This window comes from Chlorocebus sabaeus, chromosome 22 (genome assembly GCF_047675955.1).
Source record: "Chlorocebus sabaeus isolate Y175 chromosome 22, mChlSab1.0.hap1, whole genome shotgun sequence".
Lineage (NCBI taxonomy): Eukaryota > Metazoa > Chordata > Mammalia > Primates > Cercopithecidae > Chlorocebus > Chlorocebus sabaeus.
The window spans coordinates 49,568,208-49,585,280 of NC_132925.1; the positions used below are offsets into that span (position 1 = coordinate 49,568,208).

The 17,073-nt window shown below is 41.6% G+C and overlaps 1 protein-coding gene across 7 annotated transcripts in view; it reads right to left on the bottom strand.

The window, feature by feature from the left end:
- Positions 1-17,073, bottom strand: part of NR2C2 (nuclear receptor subfamily 2 group C member 2) — a 102,059-nt gene that overhangs the window by 39,788 nt on the left and 45,198 nt on the right. For 6 of the 7 annotated variants that reach the window (XM_007985338.3, XM_038003503.2, XM_073009825.1 and 3 more), the window contains 2 exons: positions 4,942-5,052; positions 4,296-4,352 (listed from right to left, as the gene is read on the bottom strand). In XM_007985338.3, the coding sequence (XP_007983529.1) occupies positions 4,296-4,352; positions 4,942-5,013 (129 nt within the window). In that variant the 5' untranslated portion in view covers positions 5,014-5,052. The remainder of the gene's footprint in view (positions 1-4,295; positions 4,353-4,941; positions 5,053-17,073) is intronic. The other variant, XM_007985342.3, reaches the window with a different exon arrangement.

A 17,073-nucleotide genomic window follows, 5' to 3' on the forward strand; every position in this document is an offset into this window, starting at 1 on the left:
TTGCAAAGAGGAGTCTGCCAATGAATGGCCTGCAGGCAAAAACCAGCCACTGGATAACTTTTGTTTGACTACCCAAAATTATTATTTTTTAATTTTTTTCTTGAGACCAGGTCTTGTTCTGTCACCCAGGCTGGAGTGCAGTAGCATGATGTTGGCTCTTTACAACCTCCACCTCTCAGCCTCAAGTGATCCTCCCATCTCAGTCTCCCAAGTAACTGGGACTACAGACTCGTGCCACCACGCTTGGCTAATTTTTGTATTTTTTGTAGAGATGACGTCTCACTATGTTGCCCAGGCTGGTCTTGAACTCCTGAGCTCAAGCGATCCACCTACATCAGCCTCCAAAGTGCTGGGATTACAGGTGTGAGCCACTGCACTCAGCCCCCTAAATATTTTTTTAAAAAACTTTGCTAACATCCAAAAATTGAGTATTTCCCATAATCAAAATCAAATTTGTAGTTCTCTTGACAAACTGGAAGCTCAGGTCATCCTGGGCTCAAGTTCTCTCCATGGTGCCAGGTGGCTGGAGATGGGTGTGGGTTGGCTAACCCTTTAGATGAGGTAGCCTCTCCAGTTCATCCCTATCCTCACCTTGCCACCTCTTTCACTGTAAACATGGGAGACAGGGCTTGGTAGCTACAGACATGAATATGAATGCTTACTCTATTACTTTCCAGCTGTGTCAACTTGGAGCAGTTACACAAGCCCTTGAGCTCCATTTATGTTATCTATGAAAAAGGATGACTAGGAAAGTGAAATGATATGATGTGTGTGAAACTGCTTGGTACACTGCCCAGAACATGCCAGGACCTTGGTAAAGTATTTCTTCCCTCTAAGCTCTCACATACTCCTTTCCTCACTCAGTTTTGTCTTATCCCTTTCATCTTATCAAATCGCTCCTGATGAAAAAGTCAAGACTTTTTTACCGTAGCTTACTCATTCTTTCATTCATTCCTCAAATATTTACTGAGGGTCTATTCTGTCAGACAGTATGTTAGACAGTGGCATATGAAGATGGCTCCTGCTCTCATGAAACTTTTAGTTCAGTCGAAGAGACTGGCAATACACAAGGAAACAAACCAGTCAGTAAACAATTTCAATTTATGGTACATGTTATGAGGGAAAAGACCAGGTTGGGGTAACCCCGAATAACAAAAGTACTTAACTTTAGAAAGAGAGGTCAGGGGGCTGGGCGCAGTGGCTCATGCCTGTAATCCCAGCACTCTGGGAGGCCGAGGCGGGCAGATCACGAGGTCAGGAGATCGAGACCATCCTGTCTAACACAGTGAAAACCTGTCTCTACTAAAAATACAAAAAATTAGCCAGGCGTGGTGGCAAGCACCTGTAGTCCCAGCTACTCGGGAGGCTGAGGCAGGAGAATGGCGTGAACCCGGGAGGTGGAGGTTGCAGTGAGCCAAGATCATGCCACTATACTCTAGCCTGGGTGACACAGTGAGACTCCGCCTCAAAAAAAAAAAAAAAAAAAAAAAAAAAAAAGAGAGGTCAGGGAAAACCTCCATGACAAGGTGACATTTAAGACAAGATTTGGGCTGGGTGTCTGTAATCCCAGTACTTTGGGAAGCCAAGGCGGGCGGATCACCTGAGGTCAGGAGTTCAAGACCAGCCTGGCCAACATGGTGAAACTCTGCCTCTACTAAAAATACAAAATTAGCTGGGCATGGTGGCGCATGTCTGTAATCCCAGCTACTTGGGAGGCTAAGGCAGAAGAATCGCTTGAATCTGGGAGGCAGAAGTTGCAGTGAGCCAACACTGTGCCACTGTACTCCAGCCTGGGTGACAAGAGTGAAATGCCTTTAAAAAAAAAAAAAAAAAAGGCCTGGCGCGGTGGCTCAAGCCTGTAATCCCAGCACTTTGGGAGGCCGAGACGGGTGGATCACGAGGTCAGGAGATCGAGACCATCCTGGCTAACCCGGTGAAACCCCGTCTCTACCAAAAAAATACAAAAAACTAGCCGGGCGAGATGGCGGGCTCCTGTAGTCCCAGCTACTCGGGAGGCTGAGGCAGGAGAATGGCGTAAACCCGGGAGGCGGAGCTTGCAGTGAGCTGAGATCCGGCCACTGCACTCCAGCCTGGGTGACAGAGCGAGACTCCGTCTCAAAAAAAAAAAAAAAAAAGATTTAAGGCTGAGGAGACAGCAGCCAGATAAATGTTTAGCGTTCCAGCAAAGAGAAATGTTCTGGCATATGGAAAGCCCTGGGAGGAACAAACCCTTAGGAACAGCTATCAGGCCCATGGACAACCAGCATGGCCCAGGAACCTAAAGAGGGAGGTGGGACGACCCTGCTGCGATTCTGGATCTCTTTCTGAGTACAACGAGAATCCCTTCAAGGGTTTGTCCACCGACCCAAAACCAGCTCTTCCGATTTCCCATACTATTTACATACACATACCACCTGTCCACTCATATACCTACATATACACAATTTCCTATAACAAATATAGAATTTACATATAGAATATATATAAAGTTTACAAGACAGATCATATATTAGAGCATACCAAAAGATAATAGCAAAGATTATTAACTAAAAATAAAAAGGGTAGAAGGAACCTGCTTTAAAAAAGGTTTGCAAAAAGATAAATAAATCCTGACCTTTGCGAAAAGGTAAATAAATCTTTTACTTAAGTATAAATTTTAGCTCATATGAATAGTTCTGAATTATTATTTTAGTTTTTTGAGATAGGGTCTTGCTCTGTGGCCCAGGCTGGAGTGCAGTGGCATGATCACAGCTCACTGCAGCCTCAACCTCCGGGACTCAAGCAACCCTCCCACCAAAGCCTCCCAAGTAGCTGGGACTACAGGAAGACATCACCATGTCTGGCTAATTTTTTAGGTTTTTTTTGTAGAGATACAATCTCACTTTGTTGCCCAGGCTGGTCTCGAACTCTTGGGCTCAAGTGATAAGCCTTCTTCAGCCTTCATAAGTGCTGGGATTACAAGTGTGAGCCACCATACCCGGCCTAAATGGAGGATATTAATCCAAATATATCAACAATCACTTTATGAATTGATCCACATTCACAATGAAAAGACAGATTGGCAGCTGGGTAAAAAAACAAGACTCTTATGAAATTATACAGGAAGTAGGAAAAAAATGGGAAAAAAATCAAGACCCCAATACATATTGCCTACAGGAGACCCATTTTATATATAAAGACACAGACAGATGCAAAATAAAGTGATGGAGTAGCTGACAGTGGTGCACATTTGTAGTCCCAACTACTTGAGAGGCTGAGGCAGAAGGATAGCTTGGGCTCAGGAGTTTGAAGCTGTAGTGCCCTACAATCCTGTCTGTGAATAGTAAATGCACTCTAGCCTGGGCAACAGAGCAAGACTCTCCTAAAAAAAAAAAAAAAAAGTTGGCCAGGCACGGTGGCTCATACCTGTAGTCCCAGCACTTTGGGAGGCTGAGGCAGGCGGACTGCTTGAGCTCAGAAGTTTGAGACCCGCCTTGGCAACATGGTGAAATCCCATCTCTATTAAAAACAAAACAAAACAAAACAAATCGTGTGTGTGTGTGTGTGTGTGTGTGTGTGTGTGTGTGTGTGTGTATCCAGGCATGGTGGTATGCGCCTGTAGTCCCAGCTACTTGGGAGGCGTAGATGAGAGGATGGCTTGAGCCTGTGAGGTAGAGGCTGCAGTGAGCTGTGTTCACGCCATTGCACTCCAGCCTGGTGACAGAGCAAGACCCTGTCTCAAAAAAAAAAAAAAAAAAAAAGAAAAAGTGTCAAAACATAGAGAAAGTTATACCATGCTAGCAACCAACACTAATAAAAAGAAAGCTGGAGTAACTACAGTAATTTCAGACAAAGCAGACTTCAGAACAAGGAAAATAAACATAAAGGGAAGTGGTATATAATAAGAAAGGGGTGGCTGGGCATGGTGACTCAAGCCTGTAATCCCAGCACTTTGGGATTACAAAACACTCAGCTGAGGCAGGAGTATCACTTGAGGTCAGGAGTTCAAGACCAGTCTGGGCAATACAGCAAGACCCTGTCTCAAAAATAAATAAAAAGAAAGCAAGCAACCAAGAAAGCAAGCAAGAAAGTGGTTAATTCCCCAAAAAGACATAACAATATAAAACATATATGCAACTAACAACAGAGCATCAAAGTGAGGCAAAAAAAACTGATAAAACTGCAAGGAGAAAAACAGAGAAATCAAAAGTTATAACTGGCTTTTTGATTCAGCTTGTTGAGATAACAATAAATCTTTGTCATCAATATATTATCCCTTCCTCCCAGCTTTTTGCCTGCAAGCTTGATACACCTACCTTCTCTTTGTTCAAAGAGGTGAAAACACTCAATGGGCCAGAGGCAGGTTCAGAGCCCTAGGGAAGACAACTTCCCATAAGTGAATATCGATTAGTTAATAACAATATTAATAATAATAGTTATTATATAATTAGTACATATTGAACATTATTATGTGCCAGGCACCATTCTAAGCACTTTATAAGCAATATCCCTTTGATTCTTCATAATAACTTCGTGAGGGAAATAACTACTATTATGTATATTTTCCAAATGAAGAAAGTGAGGCATTAAAATGTTGATTGACCAAGGTCAAAAAAGCTAAGAGGGGCACTGGATTTGACTTCAAGTAGGGGCCCTTGCTCTTAATCACAGTACTGAGATATGCTGCCTCCCAATTTGGAAGCAAATAAGTAATAAAATGGTACTTCATCTCAATAGTTTGAAACACCAGTTCAGGCTTTTGCTTTACATGTAAGTTGGTTAAATAAATGTAAGCATTTTTTATTTTTTTTTAAAGAATCGATGAAGTTGTACTGTATTTGATGCCCAAAAGGCACAACTCCTTAGTGAAACCCTTAGGAAGGTTTGTTTTTGGAAAGAGTTCAGGAAAGGCAGAGTTGCCTTTGGCAGACAGGTAGAACGAAGTGGGACTGGTGCAGGTACCTGAATGCGCTGAGGTGAGGCTACAGCAGAGTCGGTGGAGATTATCTGGATGCGTGGGGAGGGGCTGGTCATCCCTGGAGATTCCGGCCGAGAGGTCTGTGTACGTGTTACCTGTGGGCGAGAAGTGGGCTGGATCACAAGGGGGTTCAGAATGATGCTCAGAGGTGGCCTGAAGACCATGCCTCTTGCTTTCACTGTGGCCTGGAGTGATAAACTTGTGTGGTTCTGAGGTTGGACCCAGAAGGATGACAAAGAAATCAATGAGATGTTGCTACAGGGTGCCCCCCAGGAAAATACAATCTTAAAACAACTGTTCCTAATGTTGGAAATGCAAGAAGAAACCAAAGGAATTTGCAATTCTGCTCTGCACACTTTAATAAAGTAAAAACCTACCAAAATAACATTTTAAAGATGATCTTTGAATGTTATCCCTGTCTCCAAAGCCACCTGTAAAACATTCCTTTAATATGATGGTTTCCCAAGAAAGGCTCTCACAACACAGCAGGGGATGACAAACAAAACCGACATTACACTGAAAACTACTGGGATTAGTACTTATAAAAGGGTTCTCGTAATTTCTCAGCCCCAGTGGGATGGAGCTAGCAAAAGCCTGTCAGGACCACAGGGTCTGAAATTTAGTCAATACTTATACCAAAGGAAAGGTTCAGGTGCTAAGTGGTCACCTGGATATCTGGAGTGGACAGATATATTTTTTCTTGATAGAAAGTGTATTGTGGCTGGGTGTGGTGGCTCACACCTAAAATCCCAGCACTTTGGGAGGCTGAGGTGGGTGGATCACTGGAGGTTAGGAGTTAGAGACCAGTCTGACCAACATGGTAAAATCCTGTCTCTACTAAAAATACAAAATTAGCCAGGCATGGTGGCGTATGCCTGTAATCCCAGCTACTAGGAAGGCTGAGATAAAATTGCTTGAACCCGGGGAGGCAGAGGTTGCAGTGAGCCAAGATCGCGCCACTGCACTCCAGCCTGGGCGACAAGAGTGAAACTCTGTCTCCAAAAAAAAGAAAAAAGAAAAAGAAAAAACCCCCAAAAACAAAAACACAATAATCAATTGTATTTTTATACATTAGCAATGAGCAATCTGAAAATGAAATTAAGGAAGCAATCCCACTGACCACGCATCAAAAAGGATAATATATTTAGAAATAAATTTAACAAAAGAAATGCAAGATTTCAATACTGAAAACTATAAAATATTGCTATGAGAAATTTAAAACACCTAAATAGGCCAGGCACGGTGGCTCACGCCTGTAATCCCAGCACTTTGGGAGGCGGAGGCAGGTGGATCACGAGGTCAGGAGATCGAGACCATCCTGGCTAACACAGTGAAACCCTGTCTCTACCAAAAATACAAAAAATTAGCCGGGCGAGGTGGTGGGCGCCTGTACCCCCAGCTACTAGGGAGGCTGAGGCAGGAGAATGGTGTGAACCTGGAAGGCAGAGCTTGCAGTGAGCTGACACTGTGCCACTGCACTCCAGCCTGAGCGACAGAGCAAGATTCCGTAAAAAAGAGAAATAAAAACAAAAACCCTAAATAAACAGAGAGACATTTGTGTTCATGGATTGTAAAACTTAATATTGTTAAGATGGTGATATTTCCCAAATTGATCTACAGATTCAATGTAATCCCTATCAAAATTTCAGGTGCTTTTTTGCATAAATTGACAAAATGATCCTAAAATTAATATGGGAATGAATGGGACCTAGAATATTCAAAACAATCTTGAAAAAGAACGAAGTTGGAGGACTCACACTTCCTTATTTCAAAACTTATTTACAAAGCTACAGTAGTTAAAACCGTGTGGAATCTAGCAATCACACTTCTGGATATTTACCCAAAAGATTTGAAATCAGTTTGTCGAAGAGATGTCTGCATTCCCATGTTCTCTGCAGCGCTGTTTGCAATAGCCAAGTTACATAATCAACCAACATGTCCATCAATAGATGAATGAATAAAGAAAATGTGCTATATACACACAATGAAATACTATTCAGCATTTAAAAAGAAGGAAATTCGGTCATTCCTGACAACACGGATGGAATTGGAGAACATTATGGTAACTGAAATAAGCCAGGCACAGAAAGACAAATACCACATGTTCTCACTTAAATGCAGAATCTAAAAGAATCAAACTCGGCCAGGCGCGGTGGCTCACGCCTGTAATCCCAGCACTTTGGGAGGCCGAGACGGGCTGATCACGTGGTCAGGAGATCGAGACCATCCTGGCTAACACGGTGAAACCCCGTCTCTACTAAAAAAAAATACAAAAAACTAGCCGGGTGAGGTGGTGGGCGCCTGTAGTCCTAGTTACTCAGAAGCCTGAGGCAGGAGAATGGCGTGAACCCGGGAGGCGGAGCTTGCAGTGAGCTGAGATCCGGCCACTGCACTCCAGCCTGGCCACAGAGCCAGACTCCGTCTCAAAAAAAAAAAAAAAAAAAAAAAAAAAGAATCAAACTCATAAAACCAGAGTAAAATGGTAGTTACAGAGGCTGAGGGGCAGGGGGAATGGGGAGATGAAAGGTCAAAAGGTACAAAATCTCAGACAGGAGGAATACTTTTATTCTTTTTTAGATCTATTGCACAGCATGGCGAATATAGTTAATAAAAGGCTAGTGTACATTTCAAAATTGTTAAGAGTAAATTTCAAATGTTCTCATGGCAAAAATAAGTATTTAAGGTGATGGATATGTTAATGAGCTTGATCTAATTTTTACATATTGTACTCATAGATCATAACATCACTTTGTACCCTCCATTTGTAACTTATAAAAAAATTGCAGTACTGGTATAAAGACAAGACATACAGACCAATGGAATATAACAGAGAACGCAGAAATAAACTCTCATGTGTATGTTCAAATTTGAGAAAGGTGACACGGTAATTCAATAGGCAAAGAACAGTCTTTGACAAATGGTGATGGGACAAGTGGAAATCAAACGCAGGGGAACAAATCTGGACACCTACCTTGCACTATCACACACACACAAAAATCAAAATGGATCAAAGATCTACATGTAAGAGTTAAAACTACAAAACTCTCAAAACACAGGTGTAAATTTTTGTGAACTTGAATTAGGTGATTCTTAGACCAAAAGCAAAAGCAGCACAAGAAAAATTAGAAAATAATCATCAAAACTAGAAACTTTTTTTGGGGGGACAAGATCTCTTACTCTGTCACCTGTGCTGGAGTGCAGTGGTGCAATTATGGCTCACTGCAGCCTCATCCTCCTGGGCCCAAGCAATCCTCCCAACTCAGCTTCCTGAGTAGCTAGGATGACAGGTGTGTGCCACCATGCCCAGTTAATTTAATTTATTTTGTTGTTTTGTTTCTGAGACAGAGTTTCACTCTTGTTGCCCAGGCTGGAGTGCAATGGTGCAATCTCAGCTCACTGCAACCTCTGCCTCCTGGGTTCAAGTGATTCTCCTGCCTCAGCCTCCCAAGTAGCTGGGATTAAAGGCATGAGCCACCACGCCCGGATAATTTTGTATCCTTAGTAGAGACGGAGTTTCTTCATTTTGGTCAGGCTAGTCTCCAACTCCTGACCTCAGGTGATCCACCTGCCTCGGCCTCCCAAAGTGCTGGGATTACAGGTGTGAGCCACCGTGCCCGGCCTTAAAAAAATTTTTTTTTTTTTTTGAGACAAGGCCTCACTCCTGGATGCCCAGGCCAGAATGCAGGGGCATGATCTTGGTTCACTGCAGCCTCAACTTTCCAGGCTCAAGTGATCTGCCCACCTCAGGCTCCCAAGTAGCTGGGACTATGGGCGTGCACCACCTAATTTTAAATTTTTCTGCAGAGATGAGGTCTCCCTATGTTGCCCAGGCTTGTCTCCAACTCCTGGTTAAAGTGATCCTTCCTCCTTGGCCTCCCAAAGTGTTGGGATTACAGGTGTGAGCCAGCATACCTGAACCCAAATTAATGAGTTTTGTGTTTCAAAAGATACCATCGAGAAAGTGAAAAGACAACCTATCAAATGGGGGGAAAAAGTGCAAATCATGTATCATTACAACTTAACAAAAAGACAAAAATCCCAATTTAAAAATGGGCAAAGAGTTAAGACATTTCTCCTAGAAGATATACAAATGGCCAATAAGCACAGGAAAAGATGTTTAAAGGTCATTAGTTGTTAGGGAAATGCAAATCAAGACCACAATGAGATACCACTTCATATCCACTAGGATGGCTACAATACAAAAGATGGACAATAACAAGTATTGGTGAAAATGTGGAGATGGGAACCTTCATACACTGCTGGTAGTAATGTAGAATGGTACAGTTACTTTGGAAAACAGTCTGGCTGTTCCTCAAAGGGTAAACACAGAGTTGCCATAGGACCCATAATTTCACTCCTAGGTATATACTCAAGACAAAGAAAAACATATGTATACACAAAAGCTTGTATACAAATGTTCACAGCAGCATTAGTGGTAACAGGTAAAAAGTAGAAACAACTCAAATATCTCTCAAATGATGAATGGATAAATAAAACATGGTATATCCATGTAATGGAATATTATTTGGCAATAAAAAGGAATGAAGTGCTGATACATGCTACAACATGGAAGAATCAGCCACAAAAGACCACCATATATTGCATGATTGTATTTATCTAAAATGTCCAGAATGGGCAAATCCACGGAGACAGAAAGTAGATCAGTGGTTGCCCAGGTGATAGGGGAACGGGAGTAGCAAGAATAATTGTTAAGAGATGTGGGTTTTTTAGTGGGGGCATGATAAAAATATTCTGGATTTAGACAGTGGTGATGGTTGCATACTCTTGTGAATGTACTAAAACCCACTAAGCTGTCCATTTTTAAAAAATGAATTTTATGGTATGTGAATTATTATCTCAATTTGATAAAATATTATCAATTAATTCATTACTGGGCTATTAAATTTTTTTCTTTCATAAGCATACATTTTAACAACAACAAATTCACTACAATGAAGTCAACAGAATCCCGTATTTTTAGTGACTTTTAGGTTAGAAAATATGGATTAGCTCTCTCTTCGCTAATAGGCAGGACAAGCACAGCCATTTTATAGGAGGTATGGTGAGGTTCAGATCCTGCAAGGTATGTCTCCCAGGATCATGTACACATAATGGCTGGCTCTGTTTATTTGTAACTGAAAAGAAAAGGCTGGCCACTTTATCAGAGCATATTCATTGAATCCTTTAACAATGAACATTTACATTTTTCGTTGAGTCTATTAGTTTGCAAGTTAATTCTGCCAGTTTCAGATACATTTATGTGTTGCTTAAAGACAGGAATATGTTCTGAGAAATGTGTCATTAGGTCATTTCATCATGTGAACATGATAGCGTGTACTTACACAAACCTAGATGATATAACCTACTACACATCCAGGCTATGTGGTATGGCCTATTGCCCCTAGGCTACAAACTTGTACAGCATGTGACTGTGGTGAATACTATAGCCAACTGTAACACAATGGTAAGTATCTGTGTATCTAAACATAGAAAAGGTACAGTCAAAATGCAGTTATAATCTTATGGGACTATCTTCCTTCCTATAGGCACTCTGGCACTGACAGAAACGTCATTATATGGTTCACATTTGGTTTGTGACTGTATTGAGAATTCTTCACTGGCAGAATAATAGGCCAAATTTTGACTCACGTCCTTACTTTACTTGCAAGAAGTTTTAAAGTCATCAGCATTACTGGAGTACCCACAGGCTATGGAATCTGACAGACCTGGACTCTGAAACTTGTACTATCACCTTAAACAAGTCATTTAAACCCCTAACCAGGCGCGGTGGCTCACGCCTGTAATCCCATCACTTTGGGAGGCCGAGGAGGGCAGATCACGAGGTCAGGAGAGAGAGACCATCCTGGCTAACATGGTGAAACCCTGTCTCTACTAAAAATACAAAAAATTAGCCGGGCGTGGTGGCAGGCGCCTGTAGTCCCAGCTACTGGGGAGGCTGAGGCAGGAGAATGGTGTGAACCTGGCAGGCAGAGCTTGCAGCAAGCTGAGATCGCGCCACTGCACTCCACCCTGGGGGACAGAGCGAGACTCCGTCTCAAAAAATAAATAAATATATAAATAAATCTTCTAATAGCGAATATGTGAAACTTCAAAATTTCCTGAAATTCAACATGAACATATTGTTACTACTTTATGGCACTGGTGTGAAAGTTAATGAATAAGTTAAACATTAGTTACCTTCAGCAAATGGTAACTGATACTGTCATAAACCTGAAAATTTTTCTAAACCTAAGTTATAAACACTACATAAGTGTCTTTGGTACACATGATACAATGTGCTAATGTGTCTCTCAAACAGAAAATTCTTTGTATTTTATTTTAAAATATAATATTAAATCCAACCTCATATCATACATAAAAATTAAAAAACACAGGTGCAAATCCTTATGACCTTGGATTAGGCAATGGTTTCTTAATATATTACACTTGAAACAAAAGCAACAACAACAAAATACATAAAATGGGTTTTACCAACATTAAAATCTTTTGTGCTTCAAGACAATTAAGAACGTGAAAAAGAAAATGGATAGAATGGGAGAAAATAATTCTCAAATCATATATTTGATAAGGGACTTGTATTCAGAATACATATGAAGAACCCTTATAACTCAAAGAGGAGAAGACAAAAACCAATTACAAATGATCAAAGGGGTTGAACAGACATTTCTCCAAAGAAGATACACAAAATGGCCAATAGGCACTTGAAAAAATATTCAACATCACTGGAAATACAAATCAAAACCACAATGAGATACCACTTCACACCCACTAGGGATGGCTACAATAAAAAAGACGCAGGATAACAAATGTTAGCAAGGTTGAGGAGAAACCAGATCCTTCATATACAGCTGGTGGGAACATAAAATGGTGCAGTCACTTTGAAAAACACTCTGCCAGTTCCTCAAAAGTTTGAAAATAGTTACTATTTGACCAGCAATTCCACTTTTAGGTGTGTACACACACACACGCGCGTGCGCGCGTAATGAAAACGTGTTCACAGAAAAACTGGTACACAATGTTCATAGCATTATTCCTAATAGTCAAAAAGTGAAAACACCCAAGTCCATTAAATGATGAATAGATAAAATGTGGTGTATCCATACAATGGCATATTATTTGGCAATAATGAAGTACTGGTACATGCTACAACATGGATAAGCCTTAAAGACACTATGCTAAGTAAAAGAAGCCAGTCACAAAAGACCATATATGATTCAATTTATATGAAATGTCCAGAACAAATACAAAGATAGAAAGCAAATTAGCAGTTGCCTAGGGCTGGGGGGTGACAGCTAAGGAGTGTGGGGTTTTTTTTGACGGGGTAATGAAGATGTTCTGGAATTAGGTATTAGTGATGGCTGCACAATATTGTAAATATACTAAAAGCCACAGAATTGTACACTTTAAATAGGTGAACTGCCAGCCTGGGCAACATAGTGAAATTTGGTCTCTAGCAAACAATTAAAAAAACTAGCTGGGTTTGATGGCGTGTGTCTGTGGTCTCAGCTGCTTAGAAGGCTGAGGTGGGAGACTCACTTGAGCCGGAAGGGTCGAAGCTGCAGTGACCTATGATTGTGCAATTTCACTCCAGCCTGGGTGACAGAATGACAACTTATCTCAAAAAAACAAAAAAACAAAGAATTGTATGGTATATGAATTATATCTTAATAGACCTGTGATTTTTTTCTTTTTCTTTTTTTAGAGACAGGGTCTTGCTCTGTCACCCAGGCTGAAGTGGCACAATCATAGCTCACTGCAGCCTGGAACTTCTGGGCTCAAGCGATCCTCCTATCTCAGTCTCCTGAGTAGCTGGGACTACAGGTACACTCCACCACAGCTGGCTACTTTTTTTTTTTTTTTTTTTTTTTAAAGAATGAATAGGCTGGGCGTGGTGGCTCACATCAGTAGTCACAGCACTTTGGGAGGTTGAGGCAGATGGATCACAAGGTCAATAGATCGAGACCATCCTGGTCAACATGGTGAAACTCTGCCTCTACTAAAAATGCAAAAATTATCTGGGCGTGGTGGCACGCACCTGTAGTCCCAGCTACTCCGGAGGCTGAGGCAGGAGAATCGCTTAAACCCGGGAGGTGGAGGTTGCAGTGAGCTGAGATTGCACCACTGCACTCCAGCCTGGCAAGACAGCGAGACTCTGTCTTAAAAAAAAGAATAAACAACAATAACAAATTCAATCCATGGTGTAAGGGGTTGGGGTAGAGGTCATCTTTAAGGAAGAGGGTGCAGGTAATGATTGGGAGAGGGGCATAAGGAGAGCTTCTGGGCTGCAGGAAATTTCTATTCTGTTCTTAACCTGGGTGGTGAGTACATGGAAATGTTTTCTCTGTGATAATTCATTGTGTTATAAGCTGATGAATTTTAAACTTTGGTATGTTATACTACAATAAAAAGTGCTTTCTTAAAAAAGTCAGTGCACAGATGAGTGGATAAAAAACCAAAAATTTAAAAACACTATTCAAAAAGTATTTAACATATCTCAGAAACTTTTCTATGTCATTAAGACAAAGTGACAGTGGTCTATGTTTTACTTGAACCTGGTAAGTATTCTGTGCCACGTTGGGGTTGTGTGCACAGGGCAACCAGATGTGGCCTTGCCTCTAAGCTGCTGTGGAGGACGAACAGCTACCAGAAAGCACAGGTTGGTTGCTGAGACTGCTATTCCTTGGCTTTGCTACCTTCCCTGAGCTACAGTTTAAACTCCCTGGATTTTGGCTTCCTCACCTGTTCAGCAATACACTTGCAAATTTTATTTATTCCCTTGATATGAGAAGCCCTAAAGACCCTTTACCTGAGAGGGAGCATGGGCCATATTGGCAATGGGCTCCCTGTAGGCTCAGTAATAAATTTAGATTGAGTGAACAGCCCTGAGATTCAGTGAAAAGACGATTAACTCTGGAAGTGACAGGTTAATCAGAAAATATTTGGGAACCCCTACTCCTGAAGCCGTTAGAAAAAAGGTATGTTCTAGTGGCACCAGAGGCAGTTGAGATATGGTCTTGCATGAAGGCAAAGTGATGTTATGATGGGACTGCTAAGAAATTATTGCAGGTATATGAATTTAGAGTCTGATAATTATGAACAGACATCAAGGCAAGAAATTTACTTTTTTTCCAGAAACATTTCTTTTTTTTGAGATGGCATTTTGCTCTTATCACCCAGGCTGGAGTGCAGTGATGCAACTTCGGCTCACTGCAACCTCCGCCTCGCAGGTCCAAGCGATTCTCCTGCCTCAGCCTCCCGAGCAGCTGGGATCACAGGCACCCACCATGATGTCCGGCTAATTTTTGTATTTTTAGTAGAGATGGGGCTTCACCACGTTGGCCAGGCTGGTGTCGAACTCTTGGCCTCAAAGGTGATCCGCCTGTCTTGGCCTCCCAAAGCACTGGGATTACAGATGTGAGCCACCATGCTTGGCTTTTTTTTCCAGAAATATTTTATTGAGACTCATCAGCAGAGCAATAAAAAGTCAGTTTGGTAAAAAGGAAATAAAAATATTAGATGCATTTCTTACTAGTTGAAGTATCTCCTTTCTATTTTTTCCTGCCTAGCACCTCAGTGCCTAATGTCAGTCTTGGCCTTTGCCTTACCCTATTTTCTACCCCTTTAAGCCGCTCAAGTTGCAAAGGATAGGATCACTTAGTTTACACTGTATAAATGCCAGACAACACCCAGGTGTGTGTTATACCTTGGTTAGGGCCACTTTACCTTGACAGGAAAACTGCCAGTTCAAAGGACTCAATTAAAACCATGGGCAAGCTCAGTGTGAAATGTCTTTAGACAGGCCTTCCAAGGCATGGTCTCCAACTCATACTTAAAGGGTAAAATCATCTGTTCCATTTCACATCCTTTCTAAAGGTAACCATGCTTGCCGAACACAGAAATGTTTTACTGAACACTAAAGAGTTTAATAGGCCGGGCGCGGTGGCTCACGCCTGTAATCCCAGCACTTTGGGAGGCCGAGGTGGGCGGATCACAAGGCCAGGAGATCGAGACCATGGTGAAACCCCGTCTCTACTAAAAATAGAAAAAATTAGCCGGGCGCGGTGGCGGGCGCCTGTAGTCCCAGCTACTCAGGAGGCTGAGGCAGGAGAATGGCGTGAACCCGGGAGGCGGAGCTTGCAGTGAGCCGAGATTGCACCACTGCACTCCAGCCTGGGCGACAGAGCGAGACTCCATCTCAAAAAAAAAAAAAAAAAAAAAGAGTTTAATAAAAGCCATGCCCCTCTGGCCAACCTTTCCTGACACCCCTCAGGTTAATACAAATGCCCTCCTCTGGGCTCCCACAGTCCCTGCACCTTAGTACTCTCCACAGAGCACCAGGGCATTTCCTATTTCTCTGTTTATTCCCAAGGCCAGGCACGTATTAGGCCCACAATGAATGCTTAGTGAATGAACACTTAAGAAATGAATACCTTTAGGGATGAATAAGCAGTCACTGTCTTACAGTCTTTGATCCTGGGACTCCGCCTGGACTTTGCTTTGCTTTACTCTACTCTTGTGCCTGTCTGCTAATTAGACACCCTGGAGGTACAGCACAACACCTGCCTTGGCAGTTCATTATATAAACCAAGGAGTACTGGCTTCCACCGACACAGGTGGGTTTATCAGGCTGTTGAAGAAGTTTATACATTTTCATCCTGGAATGAGAACGTCCTCTATTCCATAATTGCATGACATTGCTTTGACAGCAGGGTTTTTGTTGTTGTTGTTGTTTGTTTTATAAAGAAATAATTGTCAGGAAAAATTTCGGAGGCTTACATGCAATCACTTGCTGAAAAATGAACATCCGCGCTGAAGATGATGCTCACAGGCCAGGTGCAGTGGCTCACATCTATAATCACAGCAGTTTGGGAGGGCAAGGAAAGAAGATCACTTGAAGCCAGGAGTTTGAGTACCAGCCTGGACAACACTGCAAGACCCCATCCCTACTAAAAATCAAAAACATTATCCAGGCATGGTGGCACATGCCTGTAGTCCCAGCTGCTTAGGAGGCTGAGGCGGAAGAAGCACTTGAGCTCAGGAGTTTGAGGCTACGGTGGCAGTAAGCTACGATGGCACCACTGTGCTCCAGCGTGGGCAATGGAGCAAGACCCTATCTCAAAAAAAAAAAAAAAAAAAAAAGGGATTAACAAAAGAAAAAGATGCGCATATCATTGAATTAATGTGCAATATTAAGAGTTTCTAAATCTATAATTTATTCTGGATTTTGGCTACAAAAATTCTTATGGGTTATTAATAGGATAACAGAGTTACACTCTGTGAAAACACAGATTGTGCAGATCTAGTGTTACAAATTTCAAACAGGAACTCAGTACTTCTTAACACTCCAGTGAAATCATGAACAATGTAAATGCTTAAGTAGGGTAAAGGGTGTCAGGCAGGAGACACCTCCAGCTTGAACTGAAATGTACCACATAACCTTCACTAGTTTACTTCAAAGGACTATTAAATAGTAAGTGTGTTGAAGGGCCAATGGGCAAAGAGATTAACCCCCTTTGTGCAGCAACTTGCATCAGCAAGAGGAATCCATAGGAGGCTGCTGGCTTTTACGTGCAGTTCCAGTCCTCAAAGGACTAGAACCTTACAATAACAGTGTAAGTAAAGAACTACTTCTCTTGATGATATATATATCCAGCTCTTGTTTACAATAAAGCCAATGAGGGAATGAAATCTAAATATTATAAACCAGCACCATTTATATCAGAATTGATTATACAGTTTTGAATTTTACAGTTGGTAATAGAGATTTTAAAAAGATAAAACTTAGCGCTAAATTTCTTGTCACAAAAAACCAAAAATCCCGAGTCAACAACCACTCCCCACAATTATGTAAAACAATGAGATATTCAAGAGCAATATGGTTCATAAACTGTTCACAGGCCGATTAACCTGCCAAAAACAACAAACAACTTTTGCCCCACCTAAATTTACCCAGCATATTCAATACAAGTTCCTATGAAGAAACAATTTGCTAGGAGCTTCGCACAGCAAGCCATTAAATTGAATTTCTTCAAATATACAATAGGTGTCTAAATCCACTGCTATTATACTAACTGCTGTAAAAATAAGTGCCTATT